Raw genomic sequence first — 25528 nt, forward strand, 5'->3', positions numbered from 1 at the left:
ACCCACGGAGTGGCAAGATTGTGCCTCAAATCGATTGAATTACATTTAGCGAGTTGTTTTTTTTTGGTTTTTTTTTACATTTTAATGTGTGCGTAACGGTGACGAGGTTTGGTGATCGTCCCTCATACGGTTGACCTGTGTCACCCTGCACTCTGTGGTCACGTCATGGTTTTGAGGACCACTTTGACTTCAGGGTTCGCGTTCCATGTGATGGGAAGGCGAAACAAGTCCCGGGAGGAAGTTACTCTCGAACGCTCCCCTCAAGAAAAACACTCACCGGAAGATGTTCGAATTCCTCTTGAAACTATTCTCATTTTAGCGCAACGAGATTTGTTTTCTCTCTCTCTTTTTCTTTTCGGGGGGGGGGGGGGGCGGGACGCCTTCGTGGCGAGGGTTATTCCTCTGAGATGAAGCCCGGGGCATTTGATGACGTCTTCCTATCCCCACCTCAAGGGGCGGGACAAGATTGGAATGGTTAATACACACCCTTCTGAAATTTCACCTCAATGTGAAAGTGTTTAAAGATGGTGTTAAATGAGTTGTGGAACTGACAAATAGTCGCAAGCAGTGTTCATGTTTTGTTTGATCAACCAACAAATGACACATTGTGAAAATTGTGGATTAACCTGTTGTGTGAGTCATGCAGGGGAAGCTAGTGAAAACCCATGCACAGTTTCCAGCATGTAGTCCTAATTGTCATTGGCTGTAACCAAAGTCAGCTGCTTGCTTTTTTTTGTAAGCGTTTTCAAAATACACCTTTTTTCGAATTTGACTTCATTTTAAATACAAATATCATACAAAATTGTTCCATGTATGAACCCCATTATCAGTTAGCCTTCAAAGATTTTTTTATCAATTACCATTCTGGTTTTCATATATTTTTGAAAACTGTGACGTCTACCTTTAAAAGGGAAATTGTCACTGAATGATCACTTGTCTACCTTTCGCGTGTCATATCACGTAAAATTAATCAGTTGCCTTATCTGCGGCCTCATTTCACAAATATGTGATAAATGGGTCCCAGTTTAGTAGGTCGCGTGCCTGTTCGGGTTTGTTTTTTGCACTTTGTATTTTGATGCATGTGTGTTAAAGGAACACGTTGTCTTGGATCGGTCGAGTTGAACTTTGAAAAGGGTTTGTAAGCGTTTGTTATAAAATGCAAATGGTTAGAAATGTGTTGTAAAAGTAGAATACAATAATCCACACAAACATGCCTCAAAAATGCACAGTTTTCCTTTTACCTCGTCGACTAATACGGTCGGCCATTTATGGGAGTCAAAAAAAAATGTTGACTCCCATAACTGACCGACCGTGTTAGTTCGCAAAGTAAAAGGAAAACCACACAACTTCGAGGCAAATTTGTGTAGATCATTGTATTCTACTTCTATCCATATGCATTTTGTAACAAATGGTTACAAACGCTTTTTATAGACCAACTCGTCCGATCCAAGGCAACGTGTTCCTTTAAAGGCAGTGGACACGATTGGTAATTACTCCAAATAATTATTAGCATAAAACCTTACTTGGTAACGTGTATTTGGAGCGGTTGGTGGTATAAAACATTGTGAGAAATGGCTCCCTGTGAAGTAATGTAGTTTTCGAGAAAGAAGTAATTTTTCACGAATTTGATTTCGAGACCTCAGATTTAGAACTCGAGGTCTCGAAATCAAGCATCAGAAAGCCGACAACTTTATGTGACAAGTGTGTTTATTCTTTCATTATTATATCGCAACTTTGATGACCAATTGAGCTCAAATTTTCACAGGTTTGTAATTGTATGCATATGTTGAGATACACCAAGTGAGAAGACTGGTCTTTGACAATTACCAATAGTTTCCATTGTCTTTAAAGGTAATAAACCATTAAATGCACCGGGCACCTTTGGTAATTGTCAAAGACCAGTATTTGCACTCGGTGCATCCCAACATTTAATAAGCAGAAATGAACAAATCTGTGTAAATTTGGGGTCAACTATTGGCCGTCGGAAGTTGCAAGAAGATAGTGAAAGAAAAAACACCATTGATGCACAAATTTGGTGTGCTTTCAGATACATGAGAAAGGCTGCAGGCCTGAACTTTTATTCAGATCCAAATATTTTAAGGAGAAAGTACCGTGTTTGATATGTCACCAACAAACTCTCTTGAGTCTGGTCTTGAAATTTATGGTGCTTGAAATGTATAAGTATCTTCAGGCCTGATTATTCACGGAGGCAACGGAGGGGATCGCCTTAATGCCCTTGATCGTCATTGCCTTGGTGCCCTTGAAATGCCCCAGTAGAACTGTACAATTTCCTCATATGCGGTGCCCTTTACCAAGAAAAAAAACCTTGGTGCCCCTTGCCCTTTTAAAATCGCAGTATACAGGCCTGTATCTTCGAACCCTTTTTAATTTTGTTGTTTTGTATTTCATTTTGCACTTTTCTCACCATCACGGGAACCATAACATACACGCATTCTCTCTGGTTAACACATTTCATCAGATCACTCTTATTAAAATGGTAATAATGACAGTTGGATGAAATACCACAGATACCTGACATCTGGTATTCCTCGGTGAATGACACTGATTTGTAGAAAACTATACAATGACAGTAGATTCTGAGACTCAACAAAGATATGCATATGTGTTTGGGACTTGTTGACATATTGGGTCAGTGGAAGAATATTGTGCGGTTTTTTTAAGTCCCTGGACAACTTTGGTAGTTGTCAAGTATTCTCAATTGGTGTATCCGAACACACGCATAAAGTAACAAATCTGTGAAAATTTTGACTCGATTGGTCGTCGAAATCGCAGGAGAATAATAAAAGAAAAAGAAAAAACACCCTTGTTGAACCAATGTGTGTGCTTTCCTATGCCTATAACATTATCATCAGCTCTCCATTGCTCGTTGCCGAGTAAGTACCCATTTAGAGTAACAACCAACGGCGCTATTCAATCTTTGTAAATACCAATAGTACCCAGTGACTTTAAAGGCGCATAATACAGAAGTTAGTGTTGTTGTTTTTATTTTATTTGTAATTTTTTTTAAGACAGTGGACGCTATTGGTAATTGTCAAAGACCAGTCTTCTCACTTGGTGTATCTACACAATATGCATGAAATAACAAACCTGTGAAAATTTGAGCTCAATCGGTCGTTGAAGTTGCGAGATATGAATGAAACCAAAAAAAAACTTGCCACGCGAAGTTGTGTGCTAATTCAGATGCTTGATTTCGAGTTCTCAAATTCTAAACTTGAGGTCTCGAAATCAAATTCGTGGAAAATTACTTCTTTCTCGAAAACTACGTTACTTCAGAGGGACCTGTTTCTTACAATGTTTTATACTATCAACCTCTCCCCATTACTCGTCATCAAATAAGGTTTTATGCTGATAATTTTTTTGAGTAATACCAATAGTGTCCACTGCCTTTAAGCTCATTTTCAAAACGTTGACGATTGTAAGACTCATACAAAGGTTATTATAGAAAGTGGCCTGGGTTTTTTTCAAAACTGCCCAGTCGGGTAACTGGCATTTTGTTTGTAGACCCATATATACTGGGGCCAATTTCATAGAGCTGCTTAAGCAAAAAATTTGCTTAAGCACGAAAATAGCTCGCTTATTTTACACATGTTATTGGCCAAAATTTCATGCCATATACATTGCTTATGACTAGTATTTAGCTGTTGTTTACTTAGCACAAAAATTGAGTGGAGTCTTGGCCGGTAATCTGATTTTACTAAAGCAATGCATTTTTTGCTTAAGCAAAATTTTGTGCTTAAGCAGCTCTATGAAATTGGGCCCTGGTCTTTTATTACCAAACGTGTCCTGTGCCTTTAAGTGCCGTGGGCTTGCAATAATTAGTATATTGTGCAGCAGGACCGTAACGTTCGTTTGTTAATGTTCCGATCAATATTAACTCAACCATCTGCACTTGCCACAGGTGAATAAAGTACCCAACAAAATAAAGTGCACACAATGTCTCGTTGCTAATCGAAACTAACATAATTATGTTGTATGATTGATGCCTTTCGAGTATAGCTTTTATAAAATATTGATGTTTATTATACTTTGTGATAGAGAAGTGTAACAATGAACTCCTTGCATAAAACCATAAACCTTCCTGATATCCCATCCGTGTCGAAGAGATATCAATTATATACATCCCCATTAAAAGTATTTCTTTTATGAATTTGCTCCCCTTTTAGACACTGGACACTATTGGTAACATTGTAAAAGACTTGTCTGCTAAGTTTGTGTATCTCAACATTATGCACAAAGTAATTTGAACTCAATTGGTCGTCGAAGTTACGAGATAATAATGGAAGAGAAATCACCCTTGTCACAAGAAGTTGTGTGCTTTCAGATGCTTGATTTCGAGACCTCAAAATCTAATTCTGAAGATTCGAAATCTAATTCAAATATTTTAGTGGAAAATTACTTTTTTCTCACAATTTTTTATAACATCAACAACTCGACATTGCTTATTACCAGGTAGGTTTTTATGCTAACAATTATTTTTAGGTGTACACTTCCTTAAAGGCAGTGGACACTATTGGTAATTACTCAAAATAATTATTAGCACAAAACCTTACTTGTTAACGAGTAATGGGGAGAGGTTGATAGTATAAAGCATTGTGAGAAACGGCTCCCTCTGAAGTGACGTAGTTTTTGAGACAGAAGTAATTTTCCATGAATTTGATTTCGAGACCTCAAGTTTAGAATTTGAGGTCTCGAAATCAAGCATCTGAAAGCACACAACTCCGTGTGACAAGGGTGTTTTTACTTCATTCTTATCTCGCAACTTCGACGACCAATTGGGCTCAAATTTTCACTTTTCTTTTGTATGCATATGTTTAGATACACTAAGTGAGAAGACTGGTCTTTGACACTTACCAATAGTGTCCAGTGTCTAACTCTTTAAGCTGTGAAAAGAGCCGGTTTGGTCTCCAGACGTTTCGAACATATTTTACTCTGATCGCCTTCAGTATAAAACGCTCACTTTGAAAAAAAAAGAAAACAAAAACACAAAAAAGAGACTTGAGGCCAGGAGCAAACTTCTTGAGAAGTATTTCAATATTAACAACTACACTTTCTTGAAATAAATGTCCGAAACACACAAAAAGAATTAAATTGTCGAATCGCATCTTTTGCAGGAAAAAAGGCGCGAAATATATGTATATATATATATTTTTTTCAATTACCTGTATCTTATGAGGACTGTGGTTTGGAATGAACGTGCACACAACCTTTTAAAAACCTGCGAAAAGCCAATAAGCTCAGGCCGAAGAACTGTTTCTTACCTTTTAAAATGGTTACAACATTATGTGGGCCACTTCTGCTGAATTTGTTTTTGACCTGGGGATGAGTTCACTCTTACGGACACAAGGGACCGTGTGACAAATTGGACTCGGAAAAGCCCAATCGAAGCGTCATTTGAAACAACCCCATTTCAATATGTAGGCCTACTGGTTGTTGTTTTTTGCAAATCAGTGAAGCACTTGCGTTTAAATTGCCGAAATGCTTCTCTGATGTGGGTGTCCAGGGAACATATATTAACCTGTCAAGACCATAATTAGAACACGAGTCGTGTCCCCGAACCTAATTATACCTGTAACATTAAACGCCTTCCACTTGCGCCCTATTCGTATCACGATAGGAATATTTTTGTTAACGCATTACATCGCATACTAGCTGGAAAACTTGTTGGGATGGCGTCATGTTTTAGAAAATACCTTTTCGCTTCATGTCAAAATTTGAGGTGTATTTTTGGATTCTCAAAGCACGACGGCTTGAAGAGTTTGCTGCACAGCGCTGGAAAAGACGTCGGACCGGACCACTTTGCAAACTGACCACATCTTTAGTTGTTTTGCTGCATCAAGCAGCAATACACCTGGTCGACATTGCCGAAAAAATGCAAGGAATTTTTTTTATTCGAAACGTACAAACTTACGACTAGGACTTGCATGTACTTACACGTACGTGTGTTCGATGTTAGATCGATTGACGTCACAAAAGGGGGTTGGCGGAGTCACCCCAAAACAACTTTATCTACTTTTTTTAAACATATAAATCGTTACAAACAATTACTCAAAAAATTGTTTTATTGTTCATAAACATAATTTATACTCTAATGTTTGAGGAAATTGAAGAAAACAAAATTCTATTTCCAGGTGACTTTAAGAATTCCGTTGTTGGGTCCGTTGTTGGTATAGTTTAAAACATTTTGAGACACGGCTCCCTCTGAAGTAACGTTTTAAGACAGCTAAAACTATAAAAAAAAAAACTTTAGGCCTGAAGCCTTTTTATAGGCATCTGAAAACATACAAATTTGCGCAACAGGTTTTCTTTTCTCTTTCATTATGCTCTACCAACTTCGATTACCAATTGAGCCAAAATGTAAAATTTTTTGTTATTTTATGTAGATGTTTGGATACACCAAGTGAGAATAATGATCTTTGATTAAATTACACAACGGGTTCAGTGCATTTAAGGGTCAGAACCTCCGATAATCTCCTACTGGTATTTGACAATTTACCAAACGTGCTCAGTGCATTAAAGAACCTACTATATAGACGTTTGTGCGGCACCATAATGTAGCCCGAGCCCTAAATGTAGCCCGGACCTAAATGTAGCCCCAAACATGTACCTAAATGTAGCCCGGACCTAAATGTAGCCCCAAACATGGACCTAAATGCAGCCACATTTAGGTCCGGGCTACATTTAGGTACATGTTTGGGGCTACATTTAGGTCCGGGCTACATTTAGGGCCATGTTTGGGGCTACATTTAGGTCCGGGCTACGTTTAGGTACATGTTTGGGGCTACATTTAGGTCCGGGCTACATTTAGGTACATGTTTGGGGCTACATTTAGGTCCGGGCGACATTTAAGTACAGGTTTGGGGCTACATTTAGGTCCGGGCTACATTTAGGTCCATGCTTGGGGCTACATTTAGGTCCGGGCTACATTTAGGTCCATGCTTGGGGCTACATTTAGGTCCGGGCTACATTTAGGTCCATGCTTGGGGCTACATTTAGGTCCGGGCTACATTTAGGTACATGTTTGGGGCTACATTTAGGTCCGGGCTACATTTAGGGCTCGGGCTACATTTAGGGCTCGGGCTACATTTAGGTCCGGGCTACATTTAGGGCTCGGGCTACATTATGGTGCCGCACAGACGTTGCACGCACACAAAATTCCTTATGGAGCTTGGCCTTCAGAATTTTCCAATGATGACCTTCTTCGTTCCATTTTCTGTTCTGTTCTCTGTCTCCGAAAGGTAGAGAATAATATGAAATCATTTTTTTTTTCATGTACACCCGTCGATAAACACACCTACACCCAGCCCTTTTAATGGGTGAAAGAGGCTAACGAGATTAAATGGTCAAGCGTATCGAGAACACGAACTTCTTCTCGTCAAGGATTTCTCGAGAGAAAAAAAATCATGTTTTTGTTGCGCTTCTTTTGATGATGCGAATGATCCAGTCTTGGGTGTCCGGGGAAGTAATTCATATGAAAATATTTATCTGCTGAATTTGACACCAAGTCAACTCAATAAATACCGTTGAGCTTTTACGTGAATTTTTTTTTTCATTGTAGTCCTTAGGATTTTGCACACAGGAAAATGTTAGCCTAACGTTTTAACCCCAATAGCATGCAGATTCTTTTTTGAAGGCTAAATGACAGCGCAGAACACATGGAATTTTCTTAGAACCTTTCCCGTTATACAGCAAGTAGCCTACTTTGTCATATATTTTTATCATGAACCTGAAAATTCAAACTCTGTAACCACGTATACATTGGCCAATCCATTACTCCAAAAGCATAATATTTACCAGGAGTATTTTGGTGTGAATGAATGATCTTCCCATCAAGGGAACTCGGCAAACTCCCACAAGAGATATAAACACCTGTTGGCAATAGCCACTCTCTCTCTCACAAACATTGGTTTAATGTCTATATGATTATGAATTACACATATCAAGAAACTGTGATTCATTAACTAGACGGATATATATTTATTCTAGTCATTGTTAAATGAGTCGTTAGCTGAGGGATTCGAACCCACAACCTTGTATCTGCAATTCCTGCAGTCTGACCACGGTGACATAATGTGACCAAGGTGACCTATGTGGCCACGGTGACCACGCTTATCCATGGCGTTTGCGTACGCAGGAATAACTTCTAGTTATTGCGAATAAACTGTTGCCGTCCCAGTTGCGCATGATTGGCTCGCGAAGGATTTCCAAGCAACTTTGCGCGCTGATTTCGAATGAATGTTTTGTCGTACTATACATGCACTGCAAAAAAACTACAAAAACTTAAATGTTAAAATTGACACAAAATCAACGTTACACTTATTTCTTCCAACATTATTACAATTGGGTATCTATATGTGCCAACACATATGGTGTCAACCCCCCCAACAAATTAGATTAGATTTAGGCAATACAATGTACATACAAAGCCTGCAGAGTTTGCTAAAGGATAAAAGTGGTAATATTTCCAATGTCCCTTCCCCTTTCGGTTTCCAACAACATGCACTAGATCATTTCAAAAGTACATAGAACACCTGAATCGTGATATTTCACAAGGACCCCAGGTGTTGTACATGGTTCCCAGGTGCGTGACATGGATCCATAACAACTGGCAACCAGTATTTTTTACCGAATGGTGCTTATATCTTTACCGTAAGGCAATTGAAAACACTTGACAAATGCTTTTTCAAACAGTATCAGAGCATGCAACTGAGGGATCTTAAAGGGGCGCATCGCCTTCAGATTTGGCGCTTTTTAGGCTGTATAAAGCGTTTATTTAGAAATGAGTATGATGTGAAAAATATTTGAATTGCACACTGTAATTATTCGCATAATCCATCGAAACTCAGTGTTTTTTTTTTTGTTTTTTTTTTTTTGGGGGGGGTGTATTTTCATGAAATATAATGTTTGATAATTTGTTAAACCAAATTCTGGACTCCGCACAAAATCATTGGAAGACCGTAAGTTGTGTTTCTAACAGGCAAACTGTATGTTTTAGAATCGCTACTCACTAATTACAACACACTGTGGGCGTTTTTGTGCAGGAACAACTCTTAAAAGGGATAAGGAGCAATGGACCGTTCCGGCTTTCCACTAAGCTCCGCCCACCGCACACGTGAGCAAGACACGTGTACGAACGCTCCCAATGACATTCTGCACGATTCTGCCGCGCGTGCCAAATATACGCGCACGCATGACCGAGTTTGTCCGACCACAATCATTGCTGTGATTTAACAAATGGGTGAACGCGCACAGTTTGATTGTTAGGCAGGATCGGTCCATTCCAAACAGTTACATGTTGAGATGTTAAAAGGCAGTATGCCCCTTTAACACCAATCCCATTTTTACCGACCTACTATGGCATAATTTGTCTGGTTGACGCGTGTTCTATTGCATGGTCTCAATGTTAAAGGCATTGACTGGACACCTTTGGAGACCCTTTCCGTGAAATATGTAAATTGCACATAGCGCGTGCGCACTAATGTTTTGGTTGGCAAAATGAGGGAAACTCGCGCTGTTTTGTACACGGCTAATGGGTTCGTGACGCACACGCGATTGCGCGTCTGTTTAGTGCACAACTCTATGGCGTGTGCCAACCAACAGGGTCTGTACGCATGCGTGAATGTAATTAGCATATTTCATGGGAAGGGTCCATTGTCAAAGCCCAGTATTCTCAATTGGTGTATCCCAACATATGCATCTAAAAACAAATCTGTGAAATGTTGGGCTCAATTGCATCGAAGTTGCAAGAGAATAATGAAAGTACAAACACCTTCATTGCATAAATGTGTGTGCTTTCATATGTATAATAAAAAGCTTCAGCTGAAGTCAGTGAGAAATTACCTCTTTCTCAAAAAACACGTTATTTCCGAGGGAGCCGTTTCTCACAATGTTTTATACCATCAACAGCTCTCCAGTGGTTGTTACCAATTAGTAAGCTTTTAGCGAACAGTTATTTTTGAGTAATTACCAATAATAGTGTCCAGTGCCTTTAAATGAAAATTTAACTGAAATTTGACATTTGCTTCGATATTTCACAGGTGCAGCCTCCACATGTCTACAAGAATGGGCGACCTTAACGTATATTCAAGTTGCCGAGAAAGAGAATAATTATGTAAGTTTTTACATTTTGTTATTATTTTTTTTTTGTATAATCAATTCACCGAGATCGCCTCGGCAAATTGGCAAGAACAATGTCAATGACAAATTTACTTGTATGTAGCAAGTAAAAGTATATTTTGATTGTCAACATTGCTGTTACATCTCTTAATGGGTAGCTCGAAAAATTTGAGTTTTATTTGGTGAGCATGACATTTGAAACCGTCATTTTGATTCCACCTTGACTTTATGTAAATTTGCACAACATTAGATTCAGTTCAATTTATCTTTAGCCGTGCGACATCGGAATTCAATCTAGAAGAGTAGACACAATAAGAGATTTGTGCGAATGGCGCTGCGAATTTGAATGATGTTCCGGGGCCACAGATCATTAAATTATTGAGCATTTGCCTATTGGTTTTTTTAATCGCTTGACATCAACGAACAGTTGCTGTTTGCACATATGGTGAAATTTAATGGGTGTTTTGAGGAGCTTTCAAGGCACGGTACAATGTGTACTATAATGTCCCCTCGTTTGCTGACAAGTTACCGGAAACGATACACGTTAACAATACATCTTTTGGTGAAAGAAGTTGAAAGCACTTTCATTCACTTGGCGTAACGAGTTGATCACCTGCATTAATTAAAATATAATTATGTGTAAATATTTCATTAAAGTTCTTTAGAAGATACAACAAGTGGTAGTTACCTAGCCATATTCCGACGAATATTTTCAGTATTCTCTTTGGAGACCGTCTGCTTAGTGACTTTATAGGGTGAACGATGAGCTGGTAACGGTCGTAGGATAGAAATGCGAGAGTCAAGCTCGTTACTTCAGCGGTAACCTGCAAACGAAGAAAACATTTGCAAAATAACTACATCGTTAATGAAGAGACATTCGGATGGGTCGTAAAGCCGTTGGTCCCGTGTGATGTGCAACGCACAACAAACGTAAAAAAAAACCGTAGACTTATTATATCGAAAAGAGATGGGGTGTTCGTGGTTTGATTGGCAGCATATTGTACCGCAGCACATTGTAAACCATTACATTGTGCTATGTATAAAGGACAAGGATTCATAACCCGAACGTAATCTCGCATACCTTGCAGGAAAATACTGAATGAAGAAACTCCTTGAGCGTCACTGAGAGAAATTGTGTGTTTAAAGCCATTATACGCTTTCGGTAAGCAGTATTGTCCAAGTCCCACACTTCGTGTATCACAACTTATATATAAAACAACAAACCTGTGGAAGTTTAGGCTCAATCGGTCATCGGAGTCGGGAGAAAATAACGGGAAAACCCACTCTTGTTTCCGCGCGTTTCGCCGTGTCATGACATGTGTTTTAAAATGAATCCGTAATTCTCGTTAACGAGAATTTATATTGTTTTACTGTTTTCTCAAAAGGTAAAGCATTTCATGGACTAATATTTCTAGAGAAGTCTTTCACCATTACCTTCTGTAAACCCTGTAAATTATTTGTAAATCTGTGAACTTTTTTTTTTCTGTACCGAAAGGGTCCAATGGCTTTAAATTACACAACATTTAAATATTTTTGCAGATATTAGTGGGTTTTTTTCACTCTCTATGGTGTATAAATGGTCGTTTTTCATATTGTATCTGTAAACTAATTAACAACATGGTGTCAATTTGAAGAAGAAAAAATGAACAAAAAAGTGCAGGCCATTGGTCTCATATTTATTCATAACGCATGGGGTGCACAAACCTGTCGTAAAAAGGAGCAAATTAACGTCGGCGCCACGAACGCTCATAAATACGGCGCGCTATAAGTTTTCATCACAGTTAATATCCTCATGAATCAGAGACACATCGTGTACAAATAGAAAGTGATCTCTTTAGGAAAACAGTATGACCACTTAGGCTGTCTTTGGAATTTTTAGAAATTATTATTATAAAGTTCTTGTAATGAAACCAGAAACACTCTCAAACGTGAACTTAAGCCTGAGGAAACCTGTAGACAAGATACGCTTGTTATATGTGAACCAGAAACACTGGGGCAAATACCTGCCCTGCCATGATAAGTTCTGGGTTCTTTTACGTGCACTGACAATCCTAATGTGCCGTGGCACCTGCGGCTTAATGTCCCATCCGAAGGACACAACAGTTATGGTAGTTGATCTTGCTAAAAGGTTACAAATGTCATGACTGTGGGACTTGAACGCACACTCTACTTAATAGCTTGAGTCTCGGCCACAACACGCCTCTTCAATAAGACACAGCCAGATGGAGAAAGACCAATTACAAAATGTGCTTAAATTTGATCTCTTGATCTTAATTAAACATGGTGATATTATTTCTTTGGGTTCAACCAAACAAATAATATTATGTTTAACATTGATATTAAGTTTATGCGAATGGCGCTTTGCGTGGGGTATAAATAGATCGATGGGTTTTGCTTCGGTAAACGCCATTTTGCAAGAAGTTAAACCTCTTCGTCTCTGCTATGATTTATTTGTTGGTACTATCAAATTTTCTTTCTAAGTATAATTTTCTTTCTTTTTTTCCCTCATCCGCGCCGCTCGTGCCATCATGCTGATGGATAATAAATCGTTATCTAGTCGCAAGGTCATAATGTCAGCTCAGTCTTAGACTTGCCCTGGAACAACCTTGAAGTGTAAGGGTTGACATTTCTGTGGTTTTTAATCAATACTCCACGCGGTTTGTGTTCTCACTTTGTTAGCTCGCCACAAAACGCATGATTAATTTCAAATATAGGCGGTAAAACCCGCTCGTGGTTGGACATTATGATAGAGTATTGATCTGTTCTCCAATCGAATTCGTCTTAATTACGGGTGTGCACACAAAGACTTCGTGTTTTTCTGACAATCTTTCTTGCAAACAAGACAAGCCTTACACCCCTCCCCCCATGAGCAACACGAATAATGAGACTTGCAAGCCGAATTTTGACTACGGCCAAGTAAATACGGTGCTATAGTGGTTCCAGTAGAACTGTTGTTGCTATGTCGTCTGAGACGTTTGATGGAAAAGAATCGATCTTGGAAATGTATTATCAACACGCCTTGCGTAAGCCCTGCATAGAGACCACGTGACCCTTATTTACAACCCTTAGTTACATGTCGGTTCCTGGCAGACATGATTACACTACACTTATATATTCTTGTGTAAGTTTTTTTCTCTTTTCGCTGTTCTCTGTTTGATGTCTGCGTGGTTTTTTTTTTTTGTGTGTGTACATGTCTACGCATTCAAACCGAGGACTATAACAAAAGGGATCCGGGAAAATGACATACCGGGGACAGTCCTCGCTAGGCTATGTGCACAAAATCATTGGGGACATCGCTAAAAAAACTATGTCCAAACAATGGGAGAACAAAGGGATGTCCTCGGTTTACGGCATTTACAAACATGTGTGTGTGTGTGTGTGTGTGTGTGTTTTTTTACGGCTGAACAAGTTTTGTGTCCAATTTCTCCATTTCAACAGTTGAAAAAGACAGTGCTAATGAAAATAATTATATTATGGTTCTACGAGAGTCCTTTGGCAAAGAATCCAGGATTAAAATTTATTGGGACTGCATTAATATAATTTAGTCATAAATGATATTAAAAAATGTAATCATCAAATTTAAACTGGGTCCAACGGTTTGGGAAAAATAATCACATATTTATGACTCGACGTTAATGGCACGAATTAATCACATCATTTTGCCTCTTCTATTGGTAGCCTGTTAAGTGCTGTGAGTGTATTTAGTCGTCCCCGCAATGCGATGCTTAGCCAGACCGGACGACGCGGTGCGCAGCCCCTGGGAACGAGGCCTAGGCTTGTTGTGACCAATATTGTTTAAGATTGTAATCTTTTTAAGGACACATTTAAGACGAAAACTCAGATTAAGAAATGATAACGTATGGCCTAAATAGTCCTTGACTTTTATAATTATGCGCATTTGTCCTGCATTTATATTCGCATTTTAACCCTGTAGTCCCTGCACCGCCCGAGTTTGCTGAAAACTAATATATCAAGATTCTTGCAGTTAATTACTGGAATCGTAGTTCAAATTTTAAAAGATAGCCACAGCTTAACTTTTTATGCACAATTTGAACCTTGATATTTGTATGAAAGTACAAGTTCGCATGAGAACAATAAATGTCTCTCGTTAAACGGCTATGGTAATTTTTATGGCGAATGTTTGTTTGTCTCAATTATTATACTGATTAAATGCGAAGGCGTGAGTTTTCGACATATTGTCATGAATGGTGAATAAATACAGTTTCCTTTGTGTTTACTAATGAGTGTTTTGTTGGGGTAAGAGCTAAATTATGTCATCATCATTAGCTTATTAATGACTATCGAGGATTCTTTTGACGTTCCTTTTTTTCTACAAACACAAGCTAGCAAGGTTTCCTCCTACCACATACAGTATACCGATAGGCGGCTGGGCGGTCCAGTGGCTAAGTGGTTAAAGCAATGTCATGTTTAGTTGAAACGACCAGATAGCGAAACAAATGCAGTTCACTCTTGAAGGAATCCTTTAAAGGGAAGGTATACACGTTTGGTAATTACTTAAAACAAATACTTACTTACAAACTGACTCGGTAACGAGCATTGGAGAGCTGTTGGTAGTCTAAAACATTGTGGGAAACGACTCCCTCTGACGTAGCATAGATTTTGAGAATGAGGTAATTTCTCACTAAAATAAAAGACGTCTACTAAACACTGAGAAGTCTTTTGTTCCTATCTAAAAGCACACACCAAGGGTGATTTTTCTCTCATCATTTTCTTGCAACTTCGATGACCAATTTCGCTCAAATTTCCACAGACTTGTAATTTTATGCTTATGTTGAGATACACCAAGTAAAAAGACTGGTCTTTGACAATTACTAAACGTGTACCTTCCCTTTAAATAGGAGTTTTTATGATTAATCATTAGGAATTGTTATACCTCGGTAACAAACTGTGAAGTTTGATTGGTCGAGAACCAATAATGTGTCTCGCAACAAAAACGCATGTTACATGGCTCGGGAGTCGGGTAACATGAGAAGTGATGTACACCGGTGCTCATCACCTTGATCGTTCCCAGCGTTGGTCGATTTCGCGCTGTGTACGAAACAACCGCGGGTTCGAGGGAATTGTTTCTTGTTCGTCTGCTTATTGAACAATCGTAATAATGTTTGAAGATGACAACAGAACTTCGAGAAGAGGAATAACAATTACACAAAGGTATAACAAAACAATTGTTGCACGTTGTGACTGGGGTCCATGGGTTTTGTACACCCTCGGCTTTGCCTCCGGTTCCATTTTCCCCCTCGAGTGTACAAAACGCCATGGACCCCGTCACAGCGTGCAACAATTGTGCAGTGATAAAACCTCACACCAGGCCTGATGGCAACGGATGCGATTGCCTATAGTGCCTTAGTGCACTTGAACTGCTCTAATAGAAATGAACAATTTCCTCGTAGGGTGCCCTTTACCAAGCAGAAAAATGCAATGATGCCCTGGCCCTTTAAAAAACGAAGCATATTGGACTGATATAATAACATTGGAATCCTATAGACAAAATCATATAGGAAGTGACGGAAAACATACATGATCAGAATCTTATAAGATAAATCATACATGAATTAAACTACATTGCAATAAACAAAATTACATTACAATAAGGGACAGTTTCGCATGATATAACACAAATAAATAAATGAAAAGTACAGCAGCTATAAATAAATTAATTAAACCAAACCTCGAAAGTGCAATACAATAAACAATTAAATAATATAGTTAAAGTACATTTTTATGTTGAAACAAAAATAATTTAATAATAATTGGTTTCTCAAAATGCCGGTACCGTTTAATGTTCAATAAATGATTCACTCATATTATTTTTGTTTCTTTATCAATTTACACCGTGCAGTGTGTGTAGCAGTGTATATTCAGTGGTTGTCCCAGTTCTGTTAAACAAATAACAGGCATATATTACTAGGGAGAGATTCGAACCCACGACCCTTGCAATTCTAGAGTATAGTGTCATACCAACTAGACCACCGAGATTGCCCGGTGGCTAAAGACTGATCGAAGCTTATGTTTTAGCAGCGGGTACTTCAAACGATTTAAAGACACTGGACACTATTGGTAGTTGTCAAAGACCAGTCTTCACACTTAGTGTATCTCAACGTATGCGTGAAATAACAAACCTGTGAACATTTGAGCTCAATTGGTCGTCAAAGTTGCAAGATAACTATGAAAGAAAAAAACACCCTTGTCACACGAAGTTGTGTGCTTTCAGATGCATGTTTTCGAGACCTCAAAGTCTAATTCTGAGGTCTTGAAATCAAATTCGTGGAAAATTACTTTTTTTTCTCGAAATCTACGTCATTTCAGAGGGAGCCGTTTCTCACAATGTTTTATACTATCAACAGCTCTCCATTACTCGTCACCAATAAAGGTTTTATGCTAATAATTATTTTGAGTAATTACCAATAGTGTCCACTGCCTTTAACAGACTTTATAGGCCTGAAGCCGTTTTTATGCACCTGAAACCACACGTTTGTGCAACAACCCTTTGGGTGTTTTTCCTTTATTGTTTTCTTGTAACTTCGATGACCATTGAGCCCAAATGTTCACAGGTTTGTTACTTTATGCTAATGTGAGGATACTGGTCTATGACAGTTGCCATAGGTACATAAAAACTATATGTTAATTCAAAGTGAGCCGTTTCTCACAGTGTTTTATAGCATCAATAGCTCTCCGTCGCTCGTCATACAGAGTAAGCGTTTAATTTGAGCATGGAGGAAGAAATTTCTCTATGATTTGAGTAATTACCAATAGTGTCCAATGCCTTTAAAGACAATGCACACTATTGGTAATTGTCAAAGACCAGTCTTCTCACTTGGTGTATCCCAACATACGCATAAAATAACAAGCCTGTGCAAATTTGAGCTCGATTGGTCGTCGGAGTTGCGAGATAATAATGAAAGGAAAAAAAACACCCTTGTCACACGAACTTGTGTGCTTTCAGATGCTTGATTTCGAGACCTTAAATTCTAAACTTGAGGTCTCGAAATCAAACTCGTAGAAAATTACTTCTTTCTCAAAAACTATGTCACTTCAGAGGGAGCCGTTTCTCACAATGTTTTATACCATCAACCTCTCCCCATAAGTCGTTACCAAGTAAGATTTTATGCTAATTATTATTTTGAGTAATTACCAATAGTTGTCCAGTGCCTTTAAGAAGTATAGGTCAAGTTATATCTTCGGGTTCATATCTGTTGATGGAACTAAGAACTAGATCTGTCTGCTTTGGCCAGCCCACGTTTGTCAAGATCACACCTGCCTTGTGGAATCAACTCCCACTTAATATTCGATAAGGAATGACATGACTGAAAAATTAACATTCTTTATCCTCGATGCAAATTTTACATCTAATAAACCATGACATCTCTAAAACATAATGTTTGCATATGCGGCTGTGGTGTCACGCTTTAAAATTTACCCAGACGAATCAACTCAACAAAATCGGAAACATTGTTTGTGAGTCGCTAGTACAACCCAAGAACGTTCACATTGGGGGGGGGGGGGGGGGGGGGGGGTGAGTGCAAATAAAGAAAACCGTCTTAATTCAACGTTTTTGAAGCGAATACTATTTGAAATACGAAGTGTTCTTTTGTGTACACACTACATCCGTGACCATTCCTTGGTTGTTGCAAGACTTGGCTGCAGATCTGGATCAGGCCAGGTTTGAAATGCTTTCTAGTTCGTGCTTGAGAGTGAAGTGGCGCACCAACGTAACACTCCAAAGTATGTTATTGATGGGGTGATAAGGGAGACGTGAATTAATGTTTTGGTCAAAACATTTTCCTTCGACATTCACCGTCATCCTCCCTCTCTCTACACTAGAAAATAACCTCTCGGTCAGAATGAAAAACGAACCTTTCCGCCCCAGCCGTCGATTTTTACAAAGAGTTAGGACTCGTCTTATCTCGAGTTAGGACGAGTAACTCGTACTAACTCAGGATTAATCTTAAGGTCTGCATGCTACAGTGCAGGGTTAGGACACGTCCCAAGTCATAATATTAATCCTATTAGTTAGGAAGAGTTTTGTGAAATCGACGGCAGTGTTTAACGGGGCCTGTGGTCGATTTTAAGAAAGATAGTTCTAACTTAGGACTAGTCCTCGGACTCTTTGCCATTTGGGGGTCATTAAAAACGTAAGACTATAGTCCTAAGTTAGGTCAGGAAACTCGTCCTAACCCTAAGTTAGGACAAGTAACTCGTCCTAACTAACGAGTAACTCGTCCTCACTCAAGATAATATTAGTCTATAAGCTGTATGTATATATAACCACCTTGGCTCATTTCTTGGTCAGTATCATTCATAATCCGTTTTAAAATGCCCCGCAAATGGTTCAAGTTCACGTAGAACCCGGGTCAAGATCCCTTTGATACCACTTACCGGGTCAGCCTGACCCCATCGGGTCAGGCCCACTGGTGGTACCCGGAATCCGAGTTAAATTTTGACACACTCGAGTTTTCCATTTGTCATAGTTTCAGTCTGCAAGAGCCCATTGATGGTGCTTAGCTCATGTAACCACCCCACCCCATCTTCCACTGAAACATTATATTTATGCCACATGGTCTAAAAATTAGCACCCATCACACTGCTTAAGTCGATCGGGGCAAACAAATTAAGCACGTTCATGGCCGTGTATAAATTCTCGGGCAGGACATTAACCCGATTGGTCCTTGTTCTCACATTTTTAGAAACTATATGGCCAGCACTGACCTGAATTATGGTTTTATTACCTTTGCACGAACATCAAGATACATTTTGATGCAAAGGGGAAACCCCGAACAGGCACGCGGGCCCACTACGGGGAGCCTCGATCACACATTAGAGTAAAACAAACAAACAAACAAACAGGGACAAGAACAGCAACAATACAAAAAGAACTTTTGAACCATGGATCTATATCTATAGTCAACTAAGGAGAAAAGTACTATTTGCTTGACTCGTTTGTTGTCAATATGATGCGAATTCTGTAGCAAATTTGACACGAACTACTTTAAACTGGCGAAGCATCCGAGTCAAAATATCCAGGTTCCAGGGTCAGCAGATTGACCCAGGAATAGATCAGCTGCCCTTGAACTTCGCTCACGAAGGGGCACATTAATTTTCTTCCTCTGAAGGGCAACTTTTATGGGGCAGATGTAAGCTTACAGTTTAGGTTAACTTTTGATCACAACTTCGGTCTTGACATGAAATTGTATATAACTACCAACACAGATGAACTTTCACGCTAGAATGTGATTGGAACCTTGCAGAGGGCACCACGGCAAGTGTTGGTGTTATTTCGAGGACTGGGTCAGGACCCATCAGGGACTCGGCATTCGGGTCAAGTCTGACACTGGATTTTTAAATTTATTTTGAGGTTTGTTAATGAAATCTTGACAGGTTTTACGTTTTGTAAGGGGAAGAGGAAGATATGACTCTTCTAATAAAGAAAAGAAGACAAATTATGCATAGTTGTATCCCTTTAAAATGTTCGTTCGCAAAACAGTAAGGGTGATGGCATCAGGTTTAATTTATAGTCTACGGCACGTTTGTTGAAAAAGACAAATGTCATCAATTTGCCTCTGCTCTTTTTGCTATTTTTTTATGTCAGCAATAGGCCTACGATCAATTATGTTTGAGTGAGCCGTGTCTAGAAATTGATACATGCTCTTGTTTTTAGTTGCAATCAAAAAATGTTTATGGTTTGCAAAACGTTACCGGTGCAGTTTTCCAAAAAGCGGGACGAGTGTTTATACATGCGTGACTTTTGTGCCATTTGCGTCCATGTACAAAAATGTTTGTTGACTGTTAACGGCACTGGACACTACAGGTGATCATTCAAATATAATTGTAAGTGTAAAAACGTACTTCGTAACGAGCAACGGAGAGCTGTGAAAGTATAAAACGTTGTGAATTCTCACTCGCTTATTTAAAAGACTTCATGCCTGAAGCATTTCATTGTGCATCTGAAAGCACACAAATGTTGTGCAACAAATTACGAATTGAGTAAAAATGTTCACAGATTTTGTATATTATGCATGGTGGGATACACCAAGTGAGAATACTGGTATTTGACAGTTACCAAAGGAATCCATTTCCCAATAATCATGTTTTGTGGGTTGTTTTTTTCTTCTTTTCTTTCTTTGTATTATTTGTTGGTTGTCTTTGAATGTACCAAATAAGAGGTTGCTTTTATCTCATATATGCAATATTGTATCCTACAAAAATCAGTTTCACCATTTGGTTCATGTTTCAAATTAACCCACATCAGAAACCTGCAGAAAACCTTTGACAACATTTGTATGTCTTTAAAGCCATTATACACTTACGGGACATATTGTGTTTTTTAGTTCACATATTTACAAATAACTTACAGGGTTTACAGAAGGTAATGGTTAAAGACTTCTCTTAAAATATTATTCCTTGAAATGCTTTACTTTTTGTGAAAACATTAAAACAATATCAATTCTCGATATCGAGAATTACAGATTTATTTTAAACACATGTCATGACACGGCGAAACGTGCGGAAACAAGGGTGGGTTTTCCCGTTATTTTCTCCCGGCTCCGATGACTGATCGAGCCTAATTTTTCCACAGGTTTGTTATTTTATATATAAATTGTGGTACACCAAGTATGAGCCTTGGACAATACTGTTTACTGAAAGTGTCCAATTGCTTTAAAGGTACACCTTTGGTAGTTGTCAAAACCAGTATTATCACTTGGTGTATCCCAACATTGTGCAGACAATGACAAATCTGTGAAAAATTTGACTCAATTGGTGATCGAAGTTGCTAGAGAGAGAATTGACAGAAACAATACCCTAGTTTCACAAATCTGGGCGCTTTCAGATGCCTAAAAGGGCATAAAGTCTTGTATTAGATTCAAATGATGTTGTCGGAAATTACCTCTTTTTTAGAAACTACGGTTATTTCAGAGGGAACCGTTTCTCGCAATGTTATATACTAGCGATTGCCCTGAGGTAATTTCATTTGCTATGCTTCGTGTCCAACACAATGTTGGTTTCGCAATTTAATTTAACATCGGGAATGACCACAGGGCTGAACAAGATCGGGGCACCGTGACTTAATTTCGAATTAACCCACATCGAAACAGAAAGGTGCGGAAAATCTTTGACAAAAACAGATTAAACCGAGATTTGTTTGTCATGTATAGATGGCTATCGTAACAGATTGAATTCACACAATTTGGATATGGTGCGTGTTTAGTGGACAGGACATCCCACAGAATTAGAACGACTAATGCCCACCCCCCCCCCCAACCGACCCTGCCAGAAAGATAAATAAATAGATACAACAACGGGTGTTATTATTCCAATCGGATGACAGTGACGTCATTTTATGACGTCAATGGGTGATTTACTCTTCACGGAAATATTTTTTAAAATTGAGAAACGTTCTTGTGAGGCCGAGTAAAACAAAATAAAGTTGATCGTCTGGATTTTTCTCAAAAAACAGGAGGAGGATGACTTTTGATTATTATTTTGTATTTCTTTCAAAGTTGGCCGCCAAGCAATTTATTTTTAAACTGGCCACAAATTCTTCTAATTTATGTAGTTACACGTTCTTAAAAGATTTAAAAAAATTCTTGTTACAAAAATATGTATTAAAAAAATAAATAGAAAAAGGTTTCGGCCTCAACGTAGGGGACAATCAACTCAAAACAATTGCTATCATAATAACTAAATAACGAGCATTTGAGAGCTGTTGATAGTTATATAAAACATTGTGAGAAACGGCTACCTCTGATATTAAAACGCATAATTTTTGAGAAAGAAGTAATTTCTCACTTAAATAATTATTTGAATCCATGCATGGTTTGTAATTGTATGCATAGCTCTGTTGGGATAAACCATACTGGTGTGAGAATAATTGGTATTTGACAATTACCGAAGTTGTCCAGCAACCGATTTCACGAAACGTAAGTTCAATCCTATGTCGAGTTTAGGACGAATAACTCGTCTTAACTTAGGATGGGTTCATTGCGTCTTAACGTCTACGGCTACGGAACTTAAAGGCAGTGGACACTATTGGTAATTACTCAAAGTAATTATTGGCATAAAACCTTACTTGGTGACGGATAATGGGGAGAGGTTGATGGTATAAAACATTGTGAGAAACAGCTCCCTCTGAAGTAACGTAGTTTTCGAGAAAGAAGTAAATTTCCACAAATTTGATTTCGAGCAATCAGATTTAGAATTTTGAGGTCTCGAAATCAAAAATCTGAAAGCACACAACTTCGTGTGACAAGGGTGTATTTTCTTTTAATATTATCACGCAACTTCGACGACCAATTGAGCTGCTCAAATTTTCACAGGTTTAGTATTTTATGCAATTGTTGAGATACACCAAGTGAGAAGACTTGTCTTTGACAATTACCAATAGTGTCCAGTGTCTTTAAGAAGAGTTTTGGCAAAAGAGTTGTGACAGTGCCTTTAACATCAATCAGAGCCTTGGGCTAGAGAGTGGGAGTCTTAAGCCGAGGTTTGGAAAAGGCCTTTGGTCTCTGCATGCCCTGAGTAGAATACGGCTCACCTTTTAAATCATTCATGGTAACTGTATGTAAACCAACCTGTAACCATAAACCGTTGCTCTGCGTTGCAATCAAGTCTAGTTCCAGGCAACTTGATGTTCGTAAATTAAATTAGACAGTGGAGCTTACACGTGTGATTTTTTTAGGCATTGCATAGTGATGTATCAAACGTATAGGCCTATATTAAGTTTGGTTTATGGTATAACACCATATGCCTAGCCTATATCTCTTTTGCTGTGTGGATTATGTTATTTTGGGAACTCGTCTTGTCATGTATTCTACTGCCGCGGAGTAGACTTTTCGGACTTCGTGCGAGACATCTCACAATTCATTGAAAAGAGCTGTCCTGCCTAGCTGGGCGGAAAATTGGCCAGGACTGCTAGTTCGCTTAGTGGATCGAATAGTGATTTGTCGTTATTAACTTCAATGCCGCGGAGTGAATTCTTAATTGATCTCAATGTTGCGACTAGCCTGCTCGAGTATAATGTTACCGCAAACCAAAATGTGTGTGGACACTCTCTATTTTTTTTATTTTTTTTATAATCCCCGGTCAGATTTGACTCGGATTCTCCGATTTAGTTCGGATTATATTAATGTCAGGAACGGGACGATTCGTCAAGTCATTGACTTCATTGGTAGCATTTTGTGTTATCATGAGATTTAGGATTGTTTTTTGCTTGTTTACTGTCTTGCTCAAACCATTTAAAGGAAATGAGAAGTGTTCTTAAATCGCAGTTATCGATTTGTGTAATCCGTCCATCTTGTTATTTCAATCTCGGGCAATGACACGTCTTATGAGTAAAAAGGCCCACAGCCCGTATTGTAGTCCCAGACTTTAATGTAATCTGTCTCGCTCGTTCATATGACTTAACCCGTCAGATGCAAGGAGCTCGATTTCACAAAATAATCCAAAGTGCGAATCAATCTTAACTACTGTTAAAGTCACTGACACTATTGGTATAATTACTCAAAGTAATTAAATCCCTATTTGGAGAGCTGTTGATAGGTGGTGCTGAGAATTCCGGTCTTTTATTATTACTAAAGGTGTCTGTCTCAAAAAAAAGGTAATCCTACTTTAAAGGGTTTTTATGGCCAGACTATTATGTTTACCAGCAGAAAGTATGGCATCATCTTAAAGCTGAAACCTTGTGCTTTCCAATGATACATTTGGTTACATTCCAGGGTCATGCATCAGAGAGCACCATTGTCTTGAAAATGTGGTGCAAAAATGCAGTTGGTTCACTTTTAAACCCTTGTCATTCTGGCCTTCAGACAGAGTGTAAACCTCAGGTTGTCACAATGGTTCAGCTAACGGCAGAACAGAGAACATTTGTGGTCAAGAAATGGTATGCAACCAGAACTTTTTGCAGGCTACACAGGATGAATTTGGAGAAGCATTCCCAGATCGAGAACCACCAGCAAAGAAACAATCTGGGCCAATGTGAGAAAGTATGAAGCACATCAGGAACCAACCTCAATCGCAACAAAGGAAGTTCAAGAAGGCCAAGGACAGCGAGATCTCAGGAAAACATCGCTATCCTACGACAGCAACTGATTGACCACCCACGGGAGACAAGTGCAAGACGGAATGGTGTTGGACTGAGCCACACCACTTTTAATCGGATCACTCATCTGGACCTTCACTTCCATCTGTTCCACATCTTCACATCCGTCATGAACTTCTGCTTCCTGATCTTGCAAGAAGACATACTTTCTGTGAGTGGCTTCTTGAGCGGTGTGAGAGAGATCCCAGCAAACTTCTGGTTTCATACCTTTTCTTGGCCACTCTGCTGTTATTAGCTGAACCGTTTGTGACAACCCGAGGTTTACACTCTGTCTGAAGGCCAAAATGACATGGGTTCAAAAGTGAACCAACTGCATTTTTGCACCACATTTTCAAGACAATGGTGCTCGCTGATGCGTGACCCTTGAATGTAACCAAATGTATCATTGGAAAGCAGAAGTTTTCAGCTTTAAGATGATGCCATGCTTTCTGCTGGTAAACATAAAAGTCTGGTCATAAAAACCCTTTAAAGTAGGATTACCTTTTTTTTGAGACACCCTGTATAGGTTTTCTCGGTCAATTTCAGAAAAAGAGCAGCCAATTTAACCACCAAGCTATTCTATTTCGCGCAAAATCGAATGCTACTCAAAAGGGTCATTCGATTTCGTTTTGGGATTAGTCAAATGTAATGTTGCGTCATTCGAATTAACAAAATAATCATTCAATTTAACAATTCATCAAAGCAGCATTCAAATTCGCAGACGCTTCTTGAGGCGTGTGTGTCACGAAAAAGAATGACGCTACGCTAAATTGAACAGAGTGCTTAAGGAATTTGACTCGACCCAAAACGAAACTGATTGGCCGAATTCTGAATTTGAAACACAGTAAAAACTGGAAAAGCAAAACAGCTTTAATTCGAACGCATGAAAATTAAATTGACTGCTCATTTGCCGAATTTGACCGAGAAAACCTATACTATAATTTACCGATAGAAGTCTCAGCTCATTTAGTAGTCAAGTTTTTAAGAAAAACAAAAGCGAACATCACAGAGCAATGTTTTCAGGAGAGTCGCATAAGTACGAAATTTGTTTCGTGACATTGTTTTTACCAAATTCTCAAAAACTACAGCACCTCATCAGCAAGTAATAGGGCCTACTTCAAACCGTGTAAGTTTAATATAAATCTGTGGATATGGTGTTTTGGTCCCACAAAAAGTATCCAAACCCTATAACAACCCAGCCTATGGATGACCAATGGACCCTTCCCGTGAAAAATGCTAATTACATTCACGCATGCGTACAGACCCTGTTGGTTGGCAAACACCATAGACCTTTTCGCAAAT

At 38.8% G+C, this 25528-nt stretch overlaps 1 protein-coding gene and 1 long non-coding RNA gene across 2 annotated transcripts in view; one reads left to right on the top strand and one right to left on the bottom strand.

The window, feature by feature from the left end:
* LOC139935040 (uncharacterized) overlaps positions 1 to 25528 on the top strand; it is a 54604-nt gene that overhangs the window by 22247 nt on the left and 6829 nt on the right. The window contains exon 3 of the long non-coding RNA XR_011785749.1: positions 10056 to 10129. This is a non-coding gene — a long non-coding RNA (uncharacterized lncRNA). The remainder of the gene's footprint in view (positions 1 to 10055; positions 10130 to 25528) is intronic.
* The window catches only part of LOC139935039 (G-protein coupled receptor 54-like), a 49411-nt gene that overhangs the window by 2273 nt on the left and 21610 nt on the right, over positions 1 to 25528 (bottom strand). The window contains exon 3 of the mRNA XM_071929488.1: positions 10823 to 10958. Coding sequence (XP_071785589.1) covers positions 10823 to 10958 — 136 coding nt within the window. The remainder of the gene's footprint in view (positions 1 to 10822; positions 10959 to 25528) is intronic.

Source organism: Asterias amurensis, chromosome 3 (assembly GCF_032118995.1).
Source record: "Asterias amurensis chromosome 3, ASM3211899v1".
NCBI classification, from domain to species: Eukaryota; Metazoa; Echinodermata; class Asteroidea; order Forcipulatida; family Asteriidae; genus Asterias; species Asterias amurensis.